At 38.8% G+C, this 22,915-nt stretch overlaps 2 protein-coding genes across 4 annotated transcripts in view; both read right to left on the minus strand.

Moving 5' to 3' along the window:
• si:ch211-45c16.2 (mitogen-activated protein kinase kinase kinase 13) overlaps positions 1–2,809 on the minus strand; it is a 51,078-nt gene extending 48,269 nt beyond the window's left edge. Inside the window, exon 1 of one of the 2 annotated variants that reach the window (XM_047370691.1) lies at positions 2,696–2,809. The gene's annotated coding sequence lies outside the window, so the exon portion shown is untranslated. The other variant, XM_047370692.1, reaches the window with a different exon arrangement.
• Positions 2,810–8,039: 5,230 nt separating this feature from the next.
• The window catches only part of trpm2 (transient receptor potential cation channel, subfamily M, member 2), a 29,688-nt gene continuing 14,812 nt past the window's right edge, over positions 8,040–22,915 (minus strand). Inside the window, exons 14-32 of one of the 2 annotated variants that reach the window (XM_047371476.1) lie at positions 22,158–22,270; positions 21,941–22,039; positions 21,570–21,783; positions 19,726–19,844; positions 19,510–19,642; positions 18,053–18,224; positions 17,751–17,931; positions 17,493–17,674; positions 15,764–15,896; positions 15,267–15,354; positions 15,009–15,093; positions 14,764–14,909; positions 13,343–13,407; positions 13,217–13,246; positions 13,052–13,138; positions 12,895–12,973; positions 12,710–12,811; positions 10,608–10,724; positions 8,040–10,520 (exon numbers count right to left, since the gene is read on the minus strand). In XM_047371476.1, coding sequence (XP_047227432.1) covers positions 10,404–10,520; positions 10,608–10,724; positions 12,710–12,811; positions 12,895–12,973; positions 13,052–13,138; positions 13,217–13,246; positions 13,343–13,407; positions 14,764–14,909; positions 15,009–15,093; positions 15,267–15,354; positions 15,764–15,896; positions 17,493–17,674; positions 17,751–17,931; positions 18,053–18,224; positions 19,510–19,642; positions 19,726–19,844; positions 21,570–21,783; positions 21,941–22,039; positions 22,158–22,270 — 2,262 coding nt within the window. In that variant the 3' untranslated portion in view covers positions 8,040–10,403. Of the gene's footprint in view, positions 10,521–10,607; positions 10,725–12,709; positions 12,812–12,894; positions 12,974–13,051; positions 13,139–13,216; positions 13,247–13,326; positions 13,408–14,763; positions 14,910–15,008; positions 15,094–15,266; positions 15,355–15,763; positions 15,897–17,492; positions 17,675–17,750; positions 17,932–18,052; positions 18,225–19,509; positions 19,643–19,725; positions 19,845–21,569; positions 21,784–21,940; positions 22,040–22,157; positions 22,271–22,915 lie in introns of those variants that run through there. The other variant, XR_007039136.1, reaches the window with a different exon arrangement.

Below are 22,915 nucleotides of genomic sequence, written 5' to 3' on the forward strand. Positions count from 1 at the left end.
ATAGATGGATTCCCAAAAAGACTGTGATGAATGTCTAAATACTTCCCATCAACCCTTCTATCGTTGTCAGAATAAACACAACAAAGTACTGCGATAATATTTAAATCCCATGTCACCCAGACCTACTGTAAATGGCAGGTATTACCGGTTGCATGCATTAAAAGCTGTGACCTGCGGAAATAAAAAATAGTCACTCTTTGTTGCGCCCAGCTGAGGCATAATTATCCTTCGTGTTTGTCTGCTCTGGTTTGCTGTAATTTGGGTATTATCTGTTTGCGTGACACAGCAAGGAACACCAGAGAGGAGCCTCTTTCCACTCTGTGTTAGCAGGGAGGGAGGCTGCATTTGGCTGATTGGTGTCGAGTGTAAACTGTGGCTGCACCGCATTCATGGAGCACGTGGACACTTACTGGAAACTCGACACAATCCTGCTTCTGCTGCTGACAGCACACACACACATACACACACGCAGAGTCCACTGCTCAGACGTTTAACACTCTCTGCTGTCAGAGGATGTCGATGGAGATGAGGAAAGGTCAGACCATGAAGCTGTTGTGACATGAAGTCTTCATGAAAGACAGATGAACAATTGTGTTTGATTTGTATCAGATGGACTCTGAGGGAAGCCGGTCGGCTTGCAGAAAGCACGCAGGAAGAGAGGACACGGAGAAAACATATAAAAGATATTATCTGTGTGCAGGTCATTATGCTGATCCGAGTAAACAAATGCACTTCAATGCATAAGGGTCACCAACCGTGCAAAGCGTCTGGTGGACTATTGAAATCTATATGGTTGAGAGGCTTGCAGAGGTCATTTTAGAGATTGGCAAGTCACATTCTAAAGTCAATACACCCTAGTTAATCTTTAAAATTAATGTATCAAGAGCTCATAGAAAAAGACAGAAAAGATCCAGGAAATGATGCTTTATCAAAGTGTCCATGCAATTCTTTACAAGCTTTGACATCTCTGCTACTAAAGAAACATCCTGAGTAGTAGTAATTTATTTTATCCAGTAGTTTAAATTCAGGGAGCTTCAGACAGTGTCCTATCAAATACCGCATCCAAGCCGTGCTACTGCGGTGCCAAAGAAAGCTAAAAAAAACTAGTTATACAGAGCTATAAACAGCAACACTTAGCTTTCAAACATAAAGGCAAAGGCAGGAAATGAAATCCATAGATTTAAGGGCAGCCACCGTTAAAAATTGGTCATTTATATTTTGGTCAGAAATTGACTGGTCGGCCAGAGTCATACTGGTGTTGGATGTCAAGAAGATCTGGAGCTAGATCAAACAGTTCAAAAATGATCTTGAAACAGATGGGGAATCATTGAAGAGATTTACATACCAGAGGTATGTGTTCAAGCTCTTTTGTTCCGGCAAACAGACAAACTACTGTATTCTGGACAGTTTGCATAAAATGCAGCGAACAGTAATGATCTAGAAAAACATCACGAAGTGCACATGACTAGCAGCTCTGCCATTTGTGCTTAGTTCTTGTCGAATAAATTATAGCACATACATGTATCATATGTCGCTGTTCATCTAGGGTTGTATTTATTCAATTTAAGACCTAGAGATAAGAAACATGATATTTAGAAAGTAGATTTTTTTTTTTTTCTTATTTAAAATGAAACAAATAATACTCAACTGAGCTGATACTTGAGCACAGGCTTTTCTAGTTCAAGTAAAATGCAGTGCATTTTTCATCTATAGTATTTCTTTAGAAAGATTACAAGCAAAATATGTTTTGTTTCGTTTCATTTTATTTCAAAATATGTTGAAGAGATATCAGCTAAAACCGTGTTGGGAGGTCTGAGCTGTACAAAAACCGCAGATCAGAAACCGGCCACAAGATTCTGATCGGTGCATCTCTAGTATTTTAATAGAACTTTTTTTTTTTTACTCATATACAAACAACTGTTTGGATATTTATATTTTTTTATTTATCTAACTATATGACTCTAGAGGACTCAAAGTGGGTATAAAGTATTATTTGTAAATATAAATAACCGAAACAGTAAGCGAGTTTCCTACCACATAAAAACACTTGTTCTGACCTCTGAGTGATCAGTTAAACCAGAAGTGCAAAATAAAAACAAACAAACAAACTGGAGGTTTACAGTAAAAAGCAACCTGTCTCAGCCACGTAGTCAAAAGTGCTGAACAAAAGTCCAATCTGAGGACACCAAAGCAAACATCTCTCTCCTGGACACTATAATTTTCCCTCCTCTCCCACAGCAGAACTGTAATTCACTCCTCCTCCTGGTTAAAACAGCTAAAAGGTCTGTGTGCGGATCAAAACAGAGCAGGACTGCTCACTGGGTTACATAATGAAGAGAGACCAAGAGTCTTAACCTTTCCCTCCTGCTTTCAACCCCAAGACCTGCTTCACTGTTCACCTGTTAGGGCTGAAATGAACCAGAAGATCCAGGTGCGGGTTAACGCTGAAATATATCTGTAATGCACGCAGCTTTCAGGCTCAGGGTCCATTCATGAAGACCAATGGACAGACTATTACCAGTGCTGGTCGTCGTGTTAGAGCCAGTTAAAGTGCAGCTCTGACAGCTGCCCTCGGTCCGAACATTCAGCTCCATCACAGCACCGAACCAAGATGTCTCCAACCGCACCGTTCAAACATCACACCGAAGCTCTGCCTCCTGATTAATAATGTTCGACTTTAACGTTGGATAATTACCGTTTCTCTCCTCTGAATGAGACGTCGGTCCGCCGCTGACTCTTCGTCCATCTACTCGTCCAGCTACTAGAATGGTACAGTCTGACGAGCGTGCTGCGTCACTTCCGGACAGTGTCACCTGTAAACAGCTTGGCAAAGATCGTTTATTCTCGAGAGGCAACAGTCTCAAAAGGAATATGGAGTTTCATTTGTGTCATGGAACTCCATATTTTCCATGTCCAAAAAATTACTTTTCTCCCATTTGACGAGAGAACCTTCTTCCACATATTTGCTCTGTTACGACATGACATCTTGCAAAATCTAAACTGAACCTTTCATAGCTTTCTTTCAACAATCGTTCCAATATAAAATTTTGTGGAGAGCACAATAGATTTACCCACCTGAGCTGCGGAGCTCCGCATCTCCTCCATAGTTTCAATGGACCTCTTGGCTTCTTCCCATTTGCAAAGCCACTTAGTTTGGGAAGGCCATGTATCTGTAGGTGTGCAGATATACTTACCTTTTGATTAAACAGAGCTCTGTGAGATGCTTCAAACTTTGGAAATTGTTCACTAACCTAACCTTGATTTAAACTACTCCACAACGTTATCCCTGACTTGTCTGCTGTGTTCTTTAGTCTACTTAATGCTGTTTGTTCACTCATGTACACAAATGACCCTTTGATCCTGTCACAGAACAGCTTGAGTTATATTTATACTGATACTTTAATTACTACTTATCTACTTATGTGCTTTCACTACATTTCATAAAGGGATATCAAAATAGAGGGCGCTGAATACAAATGCACACCAAACTATTCAGCTTTGTATATTTTAAAAACAAGGAGCTGCACTTCTAACCCAATTATATATATATATATATATATATATATATATATATATATATATATATATATATATATATACATATATTGTTAGGTTGTTTATATTAAAAATTATTTATAGCCAAGCTCTGTCGTTTCTTTAATACCTTATATTTTTTGAACCAGGGGTTTGTATTTCAGATTGAAATTTTATTTGTGCCTCTAAAAGTAGAACAGTTGCATAGCCTTTAGCGTCTGTGATTCATTCTTGTTGTGGAACCAGCTCCCAGAATGGCTTCATGATCAGACATTCTTGTCAACTTGTCAACAGTAGAGATAAATGTTTTTTTCCAAAGTGGGAATTACTTGATCTTTTATACTGGTGTTTTTTTCTTTTTTTATCGGAATCAGCTTTATTGGCCAAGATTTTGTGCACAAACAAGAAATTGGGCTCCAGTTTCAAGTGCTTACAGCATACAGACATTTAGTATAAATATATTAACGTTAGAGGAGTAAAACAAAAATAAGGGAACAGTATGTACATGTATGTGTACACACAGCCATTTTTTATATGACCCTGAAGGTAAAAGTCTAAACAGTTTTTGTCTGGGATGTGTGGAGTCTGCAGAGCCACATCCATACAGCCAAAAGCTGAACTGACATACTTATCCTGATGCATTTATTTTATTTATTTTTATTGGATCGATTTACTATGAGTTCAGATTGCAATAAATTAATTGTGTTGAAATCTTATTTAGTGTAATATTTGATCCTCCTTTGTTCAGTCAAAACTTAGACTGACATCAGAGATAGTGACATGTGTGTTATCAGTGCTCTCAAAATAAACAAAATGTTGCTAAAACATTTTTTTTCTATTTGACAAAGGGAACACAGTTTGATGTCCTTCTTCTTCTTGCACCAACAAGGCAATTCCCTAAGAGCTAATACCTAAAAACCTGATATAGATGACCAGAGGTGACGCCTCTCTCAGGTCTTGTGTCAGGTCCTTGTTAGACTTCCTAAACACGTGACTTCCACATACAATTTTTCACTCCTGAGACCTTATTTTGCTCTCCATTTGTGAAATGTCCTATTTTGTTATCACCATCATGGTCATAGAGAGGGAATGTGATTGCAAAGCCCTCTGAAACAAGATTATTTACAAGGGAATCTGCACATTTTTATTGAAAATAACAATAAAAAAGATAATATGGTTTCTAACATTTTTCCTTCTATATATAAATGGATAGATAAACTACTCCCCAAAACTACTTTCACTCCTGATGAAGATAAACTTGAGCCCTTGTTGGGCCTTTAAAATCACTCCTCTAACTGTGGATCTTGGCAACTTAAAGGCGAGTAACTATTTTCTTATGTCTTCTCCTGAATTATAAAAAACAACACCTATCTGTTTTTCTTGTCTTTCCCATTTTGAAAAATAGCTAAAAGAAATTTGTCTGTGTGCCAAATCATATTTATACAAAAGCCAATTAGCAATTGAAAATTCCTGAAAGTATGTTTTAGTTAGTGGGTTGCACGGTGGTGCAGTTGGTAGCACTGTTGCCTTGCAGCAAGAAGGTCTGGGGTTCGAATCCCAGCCTGGGGTCTTTCTGCATGGAGTTTGTGTGTTCTCCTCGTGCATGCATGGGTTCTCACTGGGTACTCCAGCTTCCTCCCACAGTCCAAAGACATGCCTGTTAGGTTAATTGGTCACTCTAAATTGCCCTTAGGTGTGTGAATGAGTGTGTGCTTGGTTGTTTGTGTGTTGCCCTGTGATGGACTGGTGACCTGTCCAGGGTGTATCCTGCCTCTCACCCATAGACTGCTGGAGATAGGCACCAGCTTCCCACAACCCACTATGGAATAAGCGGTAGAAAATGAATGACTGACTATGTTTTAGTTAAACTTGTTTTTAAGAAATTGTGAGGCGATCCAATAATTGTGGAACCAGAGATTTTGTTCCAACACACCTATTTCCTAACATGTTTTTTCCTCCACTGAATAAATACACTGAAACTGAATGTAGTTTTTCAGTGTGAGATTGTGCTCCTGCTTTAAATGATTAATTTGTTAGACTCAAAGCATAATTGCTTAAGTCATATTTTAGCTTACTGTTACAATCTCAATAGAAATACATTGAACTTCCTGATAAATGTGTATTTTCATGTTTTCCGAGAATGTTTAGTTATGAATATAAGGCTATGGATGCACCAATGGAGGTAATTATGCTATGAGGCAAACAAATTTAAAAGATTCGATGAAACTGCTCACCCCCCACACCTCAACACACTTCCTACGTGTCATTTTTTTCTTTACATTGTATTCTTTTATGTATGTTTTTATTACTGTTTTTATGCATGTTTAGCACCTCAGATTTCTAAAATGTAAGGTGCACTACAAATAAAATGTATTATTATTACCAGCAGTAGTAGCAGTAGAAGTAATTGATCTAATGTTTATCTTTTATTTTTTGTAAAAAAAAAAGAAATATATATATATACCGAACCATATATATATATATATATATATATATATATATATATATATATATATATAAATATATACAGGGGTTGGACAATGAAACAGAAACACCTGTCATTTTAGTGTGGGAGGTTTCATGGCTAAATTGGACCAGCCTGGTAGCCAGTCTTCATTAATTGCACATTGCACCAGTAAGAGCAGAGTGTGAAGGTTCAATTAGCAGGGTAAGAGCACAGTTTTGCTCAAAATATTGAAATGCACACAACATTATGGGTGACATACCAGAGTTCAAAAGAGGACAAATTGTTGGTGCACGTCTTGCTGGTGCATCTGTGACCAAGACAGCAAGTCTTTGTGATGTATCAAGAGCCACGGTATCCAGGGTAATGTCAGCATACCACCAAGAAGGACGAACCACATCCAACAGGATTAACTGTGGATGCAAGAGGAAGCTGTCTGAAAGGGATGTTCGGGTGCTAACCCGGATTGTATCCAAAAAACATAAAACCACAGCTGCCCAAATCGCGGCAGAATTAAATGTGCACCTCAACTCTCCTGTTTCCACCAGAACTGTCCATCGGGAGCTCCACAGGGTCAATATACACGGCCGGGCTGCTATAGCCAAACCTTTGGTCACTCATGCCAATGCCAAACGTTGGTTTCAATGATGCAAGGAGCACAAATCTTGGGCTGTAGACAATGTGAAACATGTATTGTTCTCTGATGAGTCCACCTTTACTGTTTTCCCCACATCCGGGAGAGTTACGGTGTGGAGAAGCCCCAAAGAGGCGTACCACCCAGACTGTTGCATGCCCAGAATGAAGCATGGAGGTGGATCAGTGGTGGTTTGGGCTGCCATATCATGGCATTCCCTTGGCCCAATACTTGTGCTAGATGGGCGCGTCACTGCCAAGGACTACCGAACCATTCTTGAAGGCCATGTGCATCCAATGGTTCAAACATCGTATCCGGAAGGCAGTGCTGTGTATCCGGATGACAATGCACCAATACACACAGCAAGACTGGTGAAAGATTGGTTTGATGAACATGAAAGTGAAGTTGAACATCTCCCATGGCCTGCACAGTCACCAGATCTAAATATTATTGAGCCACTTTGGGGTGTTTTGGAGGAGCGAGTCAGGAAACGTTTTCCTCCACCAGTATCACGTAGTGACCTGGCCACTATCCTGCAAGAAGAATGGCTTAAAATCCCTCTGACCACTGTGCAGGACTTGTATATGTCATTCCCAAGACGAATTGATGCTGTATTGGCCGCAAAAGGAGGCCCTACACCATACTAATAAATTATTGTGGTCTAAAACCAGGTGTTTCAGTTTCATTGTCCAACCCCTGTATGTATATATATATATATATATATATATATATGTATTGTTATTTTTATTGTCGTTTTCGTTGTTACTATTAATATTATTAGCGCCGCTCTGATTTGCAAGTAATTGGTAGTGTGGTATCACGAAATAAAAGCAGAGTGAGACATCTTCTTTTTTCTTATCTGTGCTGCTGTGGTGTGGTTAAAAATATCTCATCTGCACCGTCTGTACTTGTAGGACAAACAATACAAAAAAAAAATGACTCAAAAAATCAGAGCAGAACTAACATTTTATGTAGACCTACTTAGTATATGTACATAGTCTAAATATTGACTTCACAATAAAAAACAAAATACTATTTATACTCGAATTATCGCTGTGGCTGCTGCTTTAATTGAATGAAAGCTTGATGACGGTTTTTACACTGAACACATATTACTAGGACCGGTATCTGGTCAAAACAGCGGTACAGATTAGGAGGAGGGCGTGAAACCGATACTACAGCATGTGTCTGGCCACCTCCCCTTCAACCAATCAGAGGCGGCGGAGGCTGCTCCGAAACTGAGCTGCAGCACCTGAGCAGGAGCTGAAAATCCACTGACCTGAGGTAAAAAATTAAACATAAAGAGTCCTCCGAGTTGTTCCTGTCTGCTAAATACAGTGAAAGCACACACATCTAAGTAATTAGATGTGTGTGCATGTAAAACAGTAAGAAAACAAAGCCAGTGAGTCGTTTTATTGGATTTTTACTGGAATAAAAGCAGAAAGTATGGCAGGAATTTAAAATGTTTAAGGGGTGAATGGACATGCTAGCAGTGCATTATACTGAAGGAAGCGTTCCAATAGTACTTTATTACAGTTTTTTACATAGACTGAGTCAAACAATTACTGTATTATTTTTGGGATATCATTATACACTGTATTGACTAAAGAATTCACTCACCAGTACAAATCATTAAATTCAGATGTTTTAAATCACTTCTATGGCCAAAGGTGTATCAAATCAAGCACCTACATATCCAGACTATTTCTACAAATATTTTTGAAAGAATGGTTAGCTCCCAGAAGCTCAAAGAATTCAGGTAATGAAACTTTTTCCTACTAAAAATTACATAAGTAACTGTTAGTGCTATTATAACAGGGCTGATGTGCAGCATTCAGACAAAACATTTTGGAGAATTTCATGCTGCCAATACTGTGGAAACAGCTTGGAAAAGGCCCCTTGCTGTTCTAACGTGACAGCACACCAATGCATAAAGCAAGGTCCATAGACATGGATGACCTAGTCTGGTGTGCCAGAACTTGGCCTGCAGAGTCCTGACACCGACCAGACAGAACTACCAGTATAGCATTGAAAACTGCGAGTCAGACGTTCTTTTCCAACTTTAAAAGAGACATATCATCCAAAATCCACTTTTTTTTAGCCTTTAAATACATTTTGTTGTGTATTTGGAGTCTGTAGGAATTCAGAAAAGTGTAATTTAGTCTCTCCAGGTGTTGTGGAGATATCTTTATGTTATGTTCAGGTCATATTTTTCAGTCCTGTTCAGTTTTCTCTGTCATCTATTACATCACAGTATTTGCTGCAGAAGAGCTAAATAAAGGTCATGGACGTCTGGCTGATCAATTTCGCGTATATTCATTTTTAATTCTCTTTGAGATTTTGTAGTCCAAGCTCAAGTATGCCTACGCTGCAAGAGGATAAGTTCGGTTCGGTTGTTCGGTGTGTTAACCCGCATCAGAACCTCTTCAAAATGGTTGTTAAATTTGATTTTTCATGGAAAAAATCCCACATCAATGAAGGATTTGCTAACAGACTTCATCGGATTAAGTGGTCAGTTCCTTCTGTCTATGGAAACGACGGACACAGCAAAGCGGTAAGCTGCAAATAACGCTAAAATGAAAACAAACTCTATTTTACCCATTAATGTACTGTGTGTTGATAAGATGTCCTGGCCATTGTTCAGATAGCAGTAGCATCGTGCCTTCTGCTTTTGTCAGTGCTGTGTGCTGCTTTTAGCTCCTTGAAGACATAATCATACTATGTGTTTTGAATAGGATTATTACACAAACAGTTTTGCATTGTTTTTGCCATTTTTGTCTTGTTTCTGCTACGCTAGATTTATCTGTTATGAAACTACAAAAATGGCTAAATGGGTTCAAGTTCAGCGCTGTTTGATCTGGGGGGGCGCGGAGTGTGAAGCGCCTCAAAGCATTTAAAGAGACGGCACGAAAACGAGTTGCTCTCAGATGCTCCTCAGAACATGGGTAAAAGAGCCTGTGGAGCTACAATAAGAAGGAATTCAAACCAAAGCATTGCAGTTCCACTTTATATAGACCACAGCTGAATGATTTAAGGGTGGAAATAAGAGGATTTAAAAGCATGATATGTCCCTTTTAAGTCCAATACAAGAACAGAGAAATTATTTATTTTACTCAAGGCTGCAAAAAACAAGAACTTAGATTTTGCTTGCAAGGGTATATTATATTTCACAAGAACCAAAGTGCAGAACACCCAGGAAGTCTTTATAGGTCTATTGTACTTCAGCACACCCACTTTATATTTTTTAGAAACCATGCAAAAAAGGAGTTCAGCCCAGAATATCATCAAGAACAAGCTGCAAGAACTCCCGAACCAGGGTTGCAAGAACAGAATGTCATTTTGTTCTTGCAACCCCGGTAGAGAGAACAAATTTATCTGTTCTTGCAGAGTATTAATTGCCTGTAAGTGTCTGACCTCACAAATGTGTTTCTAGAATATTGATCTTACATAAGACAGTGATTTGCATCTTTTGCAGTGCTGTAGCACAGCTTGACCCTTTTGCCAACACCACTACTGTACTGATCATGTGAATTTATATGTACTGATTGTAAATAGTAATGCTCAGTTGCATATTTCTGGGTTTGTTGGGTCTTCAGGCAGTGACCCAACATACCTATTTTTCTGATAGTGTGATGAATTAACATCAATTGTAACAAAAGGCCACGCTGAAAGGCACAAGATGATCCAATGATTGTCTTCAAACTGAAAGATTTCAAGATGAGTTTTCTTGGTGATATATGAATATAACAGTGCTGAAAGGGACCTGAATTATCAGAACTTCCTGCTGTGAAGTGCCGCCACCTGCTGCAGCGAGACTATTTGGTTTGGACTGAGTCTGGTTTTGCTGCTGACCTCTTGCCACTGGAGAGAGTCGGGGCTGCTCACCACCTGAGAACGACAAGAAGAAGTTCCTCCTAAACCTCTTTATAAAATAACTTGTCTGTATTTTATAAAAATAAAGTAAAACCTCCCCACCATGTTGTTAAGGTCCACCATCACTTGGCTTGTTCTGTCCAGGTGAATATTTAGAACCGTTGTTTCCACCCAGGCGTTGTCTGTGTTCCTGCAGTCATCCGTGTAGCCCTCAGAAACCTGAAACACAATCCAGTACAGATCAAGAAATGCATCATCATTACTCAACTCAGCAAATAAACATTATTCCCAAAGAGAACCTAAATTAATGCATGAAGGAACATGGATTCATAAAAGCAAACATGTTCTATTAATAGTCTTGTTAAAGTGGTAAAGCCTGAAACCAACTGATTTATGTCTAATCTAATGAGACCATAAATTAGAAACTAAACATTATGATCTTTATAAAGAGAAGTTTTATTGCAGTTTTCCTGTATTGCTGGTCTTAGTTTATGCCGGGTTGACCCATTAATGAAACTGTGTTTAACTTAATTACAGACATCTCACGTTACTTTTCCAAAGACAGGAGTTTGCAAAAATGAACCTTTCTACAATTTGTTAGGTTACACCCACAGACAATGAATGAATGAATGACAAACAAAGACTTCAATGTTTTTCATCAGGAGCAGCACAAAGTAGCATACATGTAAGGTAAAAGGAAAAGGATACATGACTTATTTAAAAATAAAGTAGCTTTAGTGAACATCTAGTCACAGACTCAATGGGAGTTAGTTCTGGGCTTTGACTGGGTCATTCTAACACATGTAAATGCTTTGATCCAAATCACCCCACTGCAGCTCAGACTGTATGTATAGAAGGTTCTGCTCCTACTGGAAAGTGAACCTCCACCCCAGTCTCAACATCTTTTGCAGGTTTTCTTCCTCTCCCCGTCAACTCTCACCAGCTTTCCTGTCCCAGCTGAACAAAATCATCCCTACCACCATGCTTCACTGTGGATATGGAGTGTTCAGGGTGATGTACATTGTTAGTTTTTCACCACACAACATTTTTTAATGTTGGCCAGAAAGTTACATTTTGGTGTCATCTAACCAGAACACATTAATGGCCTAAATGGCCTGTGGCAAACTGTAAACTGGACATATTGTGGCTTTCATTCAAAAGGTGAGATTTGTGGAGAGCACCAGGGCTGTGGTTCTTTACAGTTCCTCCAAAGCTACCATGGGCCTCCTGGCCTTTTCTCTTGTTTAATGCTCTCCTTTCCCAGCCTATCCATTTGGGTGGAAGGCCATGTCTTGCAGGTTTGCTCACTCATGCTCTATAAAAAACCTCAGATGCTTTAACAGGACAGCTGTATTTATACTGAGATTGAATTGTACACAAGTATAGTCTGTTAGTAATTGGTGATTTGTTAGAACATTTGGTTGAACTCTTTTTTGATTAGAGGTTGCATGGATGTACAGTTGTTAGCACTACTGCCTTGCAGCAAGAAGGTGCTGGGTTCACACGCCAGGTAGGGCCTTTCTACTTTGATTTTGTTTGTTCTCTTCATGCACACAAAGGTCTTGGGTGCTCCCACTGTTAACAGGTCTCTCTAAATTGTTTTAGGTCTGAGTGAGTAAATGAGTGGTTGTCTTCTCTGTTGCCCTTGGACTGTTAATCTATCCAGGTTGTAACCCTCTTTTGTCCATTGACCAGTGGAGGTAGGCACCAGAACCCCCACAACCCTGCATGGAAGAAACAGGTATAGAAAATGGTTCTATGGATAGATTTTACTTCAAAGTATTAGAGTAAAGGGGGCTGAATATAAATCCATGCCACAATGTTAAAAATTAAGTATTTCTTTCCATACACTACACAATTATGCTTTCTTTAGGTCAATTGCACAAAGTTAACTGAAATTTCTAGTTGTGACAAAATGTGAAAAGGTTTAAAGGGTATGAATATTTTTGCATGGCACTGTAACCGCCACTGTAAACAGCTCTTTTGTTGAGATCTTATACGGAAATAATTTAGGGAATGTGTGTCGTTGGTAGCGATTTGACAACAACTGAGATTTTTAAAGTGCTTCTACTTGAGATGAGATACTTTATTATCCGATAAATCATTTTTCTTCAGCAACTAGCAACAGATCGCACAGTGCATGCTCACATACACATATATTTCTTAATGGAAGTGAAACCAAAATATCCAAACGCCAAACGGACCTTTGTTCCCTCTGATACTTTTACGTTTAGGGCTTCAAATAACGTATTTCTCAGAATTTTCTTCAGATTTCCTGGCAGGTGATCCACAGAGTCAACGGCGCCCTGAACATTTAGAAAATACAGATGAACAAATGTACTTCACCAAGATGTTAAACAAACCAAAAAGTGAGCCAACAAGCACCCACCCCAGGGAGAGCTAAAGATATCCCGTTCTCCTTCAAAAGCGCCAAGTACTCCAGCACAGACATCTCATTGTCTCTCCACCTGAAAAATCCAATTTCAAACTCTTTAGATCTGAGTGACAAACTTTTTAAAGCCATGAAAGGATGTTAGATGACCTACCGTGTAACCACGAGGTCTAAGTTCAGGTTTGGACCAAGGCGGCTGAGTGCGCCTCTTCCCCTGATGCCTGTCCTCCCTCCTGGGTTTCTAATGATGACCAGATCCATAACCAAGATGTGCTCATGAGGTTACTGAATATCAGGTATACCTTATGATTTAACTTACCTATAATTATCTAAGTCTTCTGGTTCAGATCTAGGATTAAAGGAAAAAGTACAGATAAAAAAGGTTTATGCAGAGAAGGACTAAAGGGCCTGATCATTAGAGGGAGGTACCTTTATGAAAACATACCCAGCGACATGGCCGTCACCGTCTTGAGCACTGTAATAGGGCGGCATGTATAAGCTGAAGCTGACCTGCCGAAAAGAAGAGATAAACATCCGAATTCATAAATCCTGAGCATATTTTCTGAGCTGTGATTTTGAGAATGAATAGATGTGCCACGGCTGCATATGTACTCACACCCTTGAACGTTCCCACATTTTGTGAATTACAACCAGAAACGATGTATTGTATTAGGATCTTATATGACAGACCCACACAAGGCTATGCATAACTGTGAATCTTATAAAAAATAATACATGGTTTTCAACATAAAACAAGGTATGGTCATCCACCTAAGCCGCCAACTAATGCACTGGAAGCATTAATCAGAGAGGCAGCCAAGATACCCTTACTGACTGTGGGGGAGATACAGAGATTCAGAGCTCAGGTTTGAAAACCCCTTAACCACATGTTTATTAGTTGTGTCCTTATGGAAGAGTAAAAAAAAGCCATACAAATTTATTTCTTTGCCACAGGAGTTGAAGGGGACAGAGTCGGTAGGTAGAGAATGGCACTTTGGGTATAACCTTCTGACCGACATGCAAAACACTGGTAGAAAACACTGCAATGATTGATTTAACTCTGGTTCTGATTTTTTGATTTATTTTGTATCTTTAGTCTTTTATGTAGTATACTACTAGTTTTGGTTTATTCTTGTAATTTTAGTTCACTTTTATATCAATTTCCCTTTAGCTCTGTAATCCATTTACTTAAGTTCTGTGAACTTAAATTGTGATTCTGTGTTGATTGATCCTAGTTATCATTCTCGGTGTAGTTCTCAGTTCCTGTTTTTTTTGTGAATAACTGTCTTTGCCCAAGCACGGTTTTCCATTTATTTCCTGTGATCCTTGTCTGGGCTGTTTCTAAGTTTTTCATCTCTTTAGTCTCGTGTTTTCTAGTCCTGCTCTGTTTAGACTTTGCTTTCCAGTTGAACTTTTAAATATTTCCTTTAATACTTTTCCTTCTTCCTGGACTCTCTCAGCTGGTTTCCATCCACAAATTAGACTCATCTGCTTTCATTCTGGTATTCACCCTCCCAAGTATTAAAACCTCTCAGTTTTAGTTTTGGTTTGCCAGATTTATCTGTTCTCACATGGATTTAAACCTGTTTGTCATCCTTCTTGTTATAATAAAAAACTCACCTTGTCATTAAACTGTCTTTCTCCTGCCTGTAATTTGGTTCTCCACAAACGAAAACACTTACAAATATTGCACATAATGCAATACCAATGGATGTCACACATTTCAGATTTCTTGTGCAAAAAATGTTGAAAAATGTGTATAATTTGCCTTCCTTTTCACAATTATCCACCACTTTGTAGCGTAACAAAATATGAAAATGTACAAGAGGTATGTAAAACTGTTTCAGAGCACTGTTTGTGAAGTACCTGCCAAGTTACGTACTCCTCTGGCACAGGGAAGCGTTCAATTTTGGTCTTCGGGTAGTAAAGCTCACGGGACTTCACGTGGAACCTGCCCTCTTTCTCAGCTGCGTTCCTTAAATAGTTGGAGGACTCATCTGGAACAGTCGGGCCTGCATGAAAGAGCCAACAAAAAGGCATCGTATAACTCTACATAACACAGAAACAATGTGAATGAAAGAGTGTGACTGAGGAACTTTAACGGTTTATACTCTGCGGTTGAGTTTCTTTTGCAGGAACACCCTGAGATATCAGACTGTCCACAATCCACTGCAGTGCTTTGGCTGACTGTGTGACCTGGAGACACAAACAACCAATAATGTAACCAGCTGCACAGACAATGATGGAGAAGGGTTGTTTTCCTCATTTGACATGTGGAAATAAAAAATGTATTTGTATACTGTTATCCAGAAGCAACATTAAGGGAGAAAACAGTTAAGAAAGTGATTGAGAAAAAATCAGTTGTTAACCTGCTCCTCTAGTTTTTCCAATCTCCTCATCACTGCAGTGGAGGTTGTTTCTTCTTCGCTCTCCCATTTTTCAGTTAAGGTGGTAACCCTCAGGAAACAAACGAAAGCAATATGAGTGACTGAAATTCACATTAGCAGCAGTTGAACCAATAAAACCACATTTTTTCAAGTTTTATATGAAACAAATCATGTAAGTAAACTACTTACAGTTAATGCAACAAAGCAAGTAATTCCCATAGATCAAACAAAAATGATGAGTTAAAAAAATATTTTTCAGGACAAATGAGTTTGATTTGTTATAAATACAGAAAATTTTGGTTTAAGATTTAACATGAGTTTAACTCAAACAATGTTGTATTTTAAAGTTTGGCCCACAGGACCATTTATGTTATTCTGCATAGCTTTAGTTCAAAACCTCACATGGAGGCATGTTGTTATTTAGTAGCCTGGATTTGACTAAAAAACAGAGTAGAGAATAACTTTCTGCAGGATTTTACTTTTGGGATGTATCCAGGATGCGCCTCTCCATACTCTGGCTCTGCTCCAGCCGAGCAGACAGCATGTATTTGTCCTTCATCAAGGCCTCCCAGGACAACAGCTCCTCATCCTCTATCAGCTCAAGCTTATTCTCTGAAAAAAAATGTGTGGTGTGACTTGTATAACCCTCATCTTTAATTTTGTTTCTGTTTGGGCTCAGTGACAAGGCATAACATACAGTGTAAAAACAGACAGCACTGACTCTGAGGGAGGTATATAAACGAAGCAGTATTTTCCTTCCAAAGTGTCAAAATATCTTGTAATCTTTTATGTTGCTTTAAATAAGCAGTTACTCAGGCTTTTAGGAGACCTTTCAAAGTTTGTAGTTGGACATAGGCTGCTTTTTCTCCTCATTTTCAGTCAAGTACCTTACAACTTATAAATTCATTCAGACATTCAAAGCACCTAAAACTCAAGGAAGAGCCAGTGCTGTGTCTGCACAACATGGCGAAGAACCGGTTTAAATAGGATCTCTATATATTAGCTACCAGACGTTTGTGATAAAAAGACAACTTGTTTCCATTTAGATAGATTAAAAGATAAAGTATTTTAACAAACAAAAAAGTGATTCCTAGAGTTTTAGCTGGAAATGTGATTCTAGTGTACGATTAGTTGAAATATATGGTATCTCTCAGCTACCAAGTCAGGTCTTTAATTAATTTTTCAGACTTTTAGAGACTGTTTATTAGCTTTATGTATTCTTTCATCCTGACTTTTTAGTTCTCCACACCCTTCACAACAGGCTGTCATCATCAGGTATAAGAACTGGACAGTAAAATATGGAAAACACAGCCAAGGACAAAACAAGAACTTGAGAAGGACCTTCAACAACCTAAAATATTTGGAAATGCATCTACAAACCCTCTTTTGACTGAAATTGGCTGATTTTCAGATTGAATCGATTAGAATCAGCATCATTGCCAAGTTTGTGCAAACAAACAAGGAGTTTGACTATGGTACACTTTGATTATTTTTTTTTTTCAATATCAATAAATGGAAATAAAAATATATTTTAAATGTACATATATACACAAGTGACTTTACAAGAAAATATAATGTAAGTTCATTCCAAGTATGCATGATGTTGTTCTTAAGTGTCAAGTGTTGATCAGTGAAACAGCCAGGGGGAAGAAACTGTCTCTGTGGCGGCTGGTTTTAGCAGACAGCGCTCCGTCAGTCAGAAACTCAAAAATCAGATTTTTTCTATCAATGAACACACTATACCTAAAACGTTATCCGGCTAAGCTGACAACACACTTCAATGTGCAAGTTATTTTTGTGTAACGACTTTTTTCAGCATCAATACAGTAAATTCTCATTGATATTGACGCTAGAATTACCAAGACTACTGTTTTAGTAATGCTAGATGTACTTACGGTGCTGATTGTTAACATAAGATGCCAAAAAGTGCATAAATGTCAACTTTTAAGAATTTTGTCTTTGATTTAAATGTGTGAAATCCAATTATACAACAATTGCTCTATTACACACACAGTATGACATTACCTGTACTCCTAATACAGACAGTTAATGATTGTTTGTGACAGGAAGCAATTTTAAACACTGTTTGAGTTCTTTTGCAGTAGTACAGCACAGTTCAGCACATTAAGAAGTCCATCAAAAGCAGTGGACCTGAGATCACCTCTTGTTAATTATGACACATCTAGAAATCAGGGACTAAGGCCTTACTGAACTCATTGTGACTGATGCGGGGACAGCATTGCACCATATTCCTGATGAAGAGGCAGAGATGACTCAGGATTATGAAAGGTGGAGGGGCTGCTGGGCGGCTGTGGTACTCCTTAATCAGCTCATATCTTTGAAACTTCCAGATCTTGTCCGTGTTGTCCTGGATTTCCTGGAACGTGAAGCTGCACAGGTGAAAGATTTACAGATTGATTATGTTGGAGACGAAAGCTGGCGGATGGTGTGATGCTAAAGACTCACTTAAAGATAGCTATGAGGAGGTTGAGCAGCAGTATGTTGGCAAAGAGCAAGTAAACGCAAAGCATGATGATAGTGAGCCACTCTGGGAATGCTGGCATTTGGTTTTCATTCAGCACAGGACACTTGGGCTTCAGAGGATCCGTACCATTCATGCTGCATGATTCTATGTTGAAATGAGCATCTGCAGGACACAAAACACTGAAACTGGAACATGCAGTATCACTGAGAAAACTAGTTTTATATGCACACAAATTATGCCTTTTCTCACGTAATAAAACTACACAGTGCACTGCTCCACTCACTGTCAATATTTTCAGGGAAACTTCCAAATATAATAAGGTACGGTTCGTAAACAGCCCCACGGATGATCCAGTCCAGCCGACTGTCATTATGGATGAGGATGCCTTGTTTGGCAACACCGTACGCCACAACCCAGATGCTCAGCAGAAACATGAAGAAGAACATATCCATCATCTGGAGCACAAAATTAAATCAGTTGTAAGCCAAAAAGACGGAAAACAAATCGAACTGCAGTTACTGACACATATAATTATCCAATTTCTTCTTAAAAAGAGAAATATGTGAGTCAGGACCAGATATACTCTCTGCACCAACAACATTAAAGACATGGATTAAATTAGCTGAAACAGATCATTTTAAGATAGAGCAGCTTTGTATTAAACACTCTGAGACATGGTCCCTACATACTTCCCATTTTGAATTCCAGAGACTTAAATTCCCAAATTTTGTAGTACAATTTTGGGCCCTTCTTACGAATGTAAGAACAAACATTTACTGCTGTAGTATGGATGTATTATCAGTATGCTGCAAACAGCAACCTGACATTACAAAAAAAGTGAATGACAGGAGTAAATGCTTATAGGAAAATAAAGATCAATGTTTTTTTCCCGATTCTTATGTGAACAGACATATCTGCGGGTAGTTATTTGTCATCATTAATATTATCAGCTTAAAAATATTTAAAACCATGTATAGCTGTAGTTTTTATAGGGGTAGTTGCCCAGAGAGGCATTAGAAAGGGTGAGCAGGTTCTCTGTTGTTTTTGTGCATGTGCTGTCAATTGGGAGATGGTCTCCTCTTGTGTTAGGTAGACAACCCCTGCTTGCTGCTCAGAATAAGGAGACTAGCTTTCATGCATTAGATTGTGGGGCATTTTAACCTGTAGCAGAGTCAAATTTTGGAGGGGTGGCATTATATTTGGAGGGGCTCTCCCAGGGAGTCATTACTGCAAGAACGTCCCCTGAACATTTATCCTTCCACTTCCCTATGCATTTATTCCTGTTGGTATAACAAATAAAATCCCTCCAAAATACACTAAAGTTTGTGGTGCGATTTGAGAAAATGTGACAAAGATTAAGGGGTGTGACACTGTACATGTGTCGAAAGGTTGTCGGTGAGTAATGCAAAGGATCAGATTGACGGGTTAAATGTTGCACTAAAGGCTTTGATGAGAAAAATTACCTTATGGGAAATGTCTCATTCTTAATGAGAATAACTAATTTAAGCAGTTTCTTTTTTAGAAACTCAGATTTAGAAAACAGGAAGCAGAACAACATCTATAAAGACACATCATTTTTTCCTTGATTTACAAGACAAAACATACTAAGGACTCTGTACCCTGCTGAGAAAATGTTATCTCCAAATACAAGTTTAAGGACTAGAGGTGCATAAGAGTCATGAAGTGCAACGCTCCACTGTTGTTTCCACATTATATTGGGTTGATCATTAAACCCCTCACCATCTTCTTGACTATGATGATTTTAGGTCCCAGTGTTCGACTGATGGTGAAGATGGCCATGAGGCGGAGGCAGAACACCACAAAGTCGATGCACAGGATGATTTTACCTGCGTAGAACAGCTCGGTTGTCAGCCTAAAGTAAAACAGTTGGACAATCATAGATTATTTAGTGGCTTGAAAGACCTCCCATGTTTGTCTGAGAGACAGAGAAAGTACCTGAATCCAAGTCCCACACAGAACAATAGGATGGACAGGATGTCCAAAAGGTTCCACAGCTCGTGAATGTACATCTTGGCTTTTTTACAAAACCCAAAACCATCAGGATCATGGAAGAGCTGAGACAGAAAACAAAGATCTAAACATTAACTGAATATAGTGTGAATAAGGGAAACATTCTAATCATTTGCTAAGCTGCACAGCTTTTCATTTCAAGAGAACAAATATTATAAAGTTATTCATGGTGAGGAGACTGCAACTCAGGTGGAAGAGCAGTCGTCTTGCTATCGATTTCAGCTTCCTCCTGTCACATGTCATTGTGCCCCTGGGCAAGGCATGAACCTCAAGCTGACTACCGATCTGCATACCGGTATATGAATGTGTACGAGATTAGGTGAATGTGGCCATGGCATAAAGTGCTTTAAGTGGTCGTATGACTGGAAAAGTGCTGTATAACTTCGGTCTGTTTATTGTTAATTTGTTGATGTAGAAATGATTCTCTAAAAGGTAACACAAGAAAAGGAAAATAGTTTTGCTCATACAGCACACTTAACAACCACATACATAAACCTGGTAAGGGTGTGTAGAAAGCCTGAAAATAAATTCATCCTAATCATAATGATAAAAAAAAAAATTTGAATTAGTGAACAAATTCACCAGCATCTCACTTATTGGCACCCCTGCTGTTAACACTTTGCACCTCTCCCTTTTGCCAATAGGATATCACTTAGACATCTAAAATAATGTTGGCGCATATAGAGAGAGATCTTTAATTATTCCTTTTTGCACAACATCTCTACATCAGGATATGTTAAACTCCAGTCCTCTAGGACTGGGATCCTACAATGTATTTTTTCAGCACACCTAAATCACTCTGTAGAACTCTGTAGAACTTGATTACATGCTGACAAGGTAATTCAGCCACTTGAATCAGGTCTGTTAGAGCAGGGACACATTTAAATGTTGCAGGACACCGACCCTAGAGGACTGGAGATTCATGTCCCTGTTCTTAATTGTCCAGAATCCTGAGTCGCTTCTTATGCTCTCTTCTCTTCAGCTCACCTTACAGGCTTTCTATAGGATGTACAGTATGTCTGGGGACAGAGATGGCCATGGAAGAAGGTTGATTTGGGTCTGGTGGACAATTTCTGTCTTTATTTGGCTATTTGTTCTGGATCCTTATCCTGCTGAAATACCCAGTCTCAGTGTTTTGGTTGAGTACACCTGATTTTTATCTAAAATATCCTGGTATTAGTTCATGGTGCAATGCATTGTAACAGGGTTCTTAGGAGGAAAAACAGGCCTGCACAATTACAGGTCCTCCACCATACTTACCAGTGGGCATGAGATACTTTTCTACACATTTATCCTTCATGTCCAACCCAGCTGTAGTGTTTGTTCCTGAAAAGGTCAATCTTAGTTTAATCTGGCCAAAGCACAGAGTTCCAGCTAAAACTCCCAATAATTTCCCCATTGACTGCACGTGCAAAAAAGCAATAGAAAACTTGTTTGGGGAGCAATTGAAGGAAAAATAGGTTCTATTTTTATATGGGGCTCGTATGCATACCTTTTTAATGACACCCTTACCATGTGGGCCATATCAAAAGCCACCAGTGTATATCTAAATGAAATGCATCAGGTTCATTTATTTTAAATGGACTATTATGGTTTATTCCTGCTAAATGAAAGTTTTCAAATCAAATTAAAAGTTTCATTTAGTTCTTTTCAGGGTGAGAATGTACAACTGCAATAAAATATTGATTTGTTTTAAGGCTTTTTACACATCTTTCCATCAAGTGTGGATGCAGCAGGATATCAACAAGTGCTCATTATATTTGTCTTACCTGTCTGATCTCCTCACACACCAGAGAGATCAGCCAAATGTAGAGCAGCTGCTCTCGTGTAGATGGCGTACTCTGGAAGTCGATCAGCAGCACCACGGCAAACAGCAACAGGAAGGCGAAATACGAGACGATGTTTCCGTAAAACTTGACCTGAGGAGAGCAGTACAGTCCCTCCAGTTTGGACCAGCAGCCCAGAATGTTCCTATTCTGCTCACTGTGGGCAGAAACATCCCCGTAACTCTCATTTAATCAATTATTGTGGCTTATAAAAGAAGTAAAACTTGAGATGGTCATATAAAATCTTACAGATTGAACTGATGGCAAATGTCGTATGGGTCATAAATTAAATAAAACAGAGATTGTACACTCACGGGCAACACTCATCTGTCCTCCAAGTGCTTCCTGTCACTTTCTCCAAATTCTTCAGCTCCTCTTTCCTCTCATTGTCTCTCTGAATGAGTTCAACACTCCTAGAAAGAATCACCGGACCAACAGATATGAACAGATGTGCAAAATAAATGTGGAACGACATATAATTTATAAATTCCTGAGTGTTCATTTATGAAATTACTCTCAGTAAGAATTCACCTGAAAACAAGAAAGTTGGTGTAGATCAGTGGGAAGAAGACCATACAGACCAGCACCTTCCACACAGGATTGACGACTGAAATCTCACCGCACCAGATTTGGGTTAGAAGAGCCTAAAACACAAGCGTCTTATCAGAGGCAGTGTTGCATAAATTGTTTCATCACAATATTTTGGTTATGAGAGGGCAGACTTAAAAAAAAAAAATCCCTTACAGGGATCTTAAACACTGGAGCAAAATAAACAGACATGAAGTTAAATTAACTTTACTTTTAAATTATTAAATATGCAGTCACATGTGAGTGTATTCATATACATCGACCTTTTTCTCATTTTGTCACATTACAACCACAAACTTCAATGCACTTCTTTTATGTGGACGAGTTGTCCTAATGGCAGGTGAGCCTCTGCCCTTGTATCAGGTCTTTTTCTTCCAACATTTCCCTGTATTTTGTTCCATCCAAACAGGACTTCTTGTTGCTTTCTTTTTGCTAGCTTTTCCATAGAGATCAGATTTGTGGAGTGCATCACTAATAGTTGTCTCGTCCCCTGGTTCTACCACCTAAGCTATGCATATCTGCAGCTCCTTCAGAGTTACAATAAGCCTCTTGACTGCCTCTCTGATTAACGCTTTCCTTGCCTGGCCTTTGTGTTTAGGTGGACGTCCATGTTCTAGATGGCTCGCAGTTGTCCCAAACTCTTCATTTTCAGATGATGGATTGAAAATGTGCTCTGTAAAAAGCTGTAACTCTGCCTTAAG

Source organism: Girardinichthys multiradiatus, chromosome 7 (assembly GCF_021462225.1).
Source record: "Girardinichthys multiradiatus isolate DD_20200921_A chromosome 7, DD_fGirMul_XY1, whole genome shotgun sequence".
Taxonomy (NCBI): Eukaryota; Metazoa; Chordata; class Actinopteri; order Cyprinodontiformes; family Goodeidae; genus Girardinichthys; species Girardinichthys multiradiatus.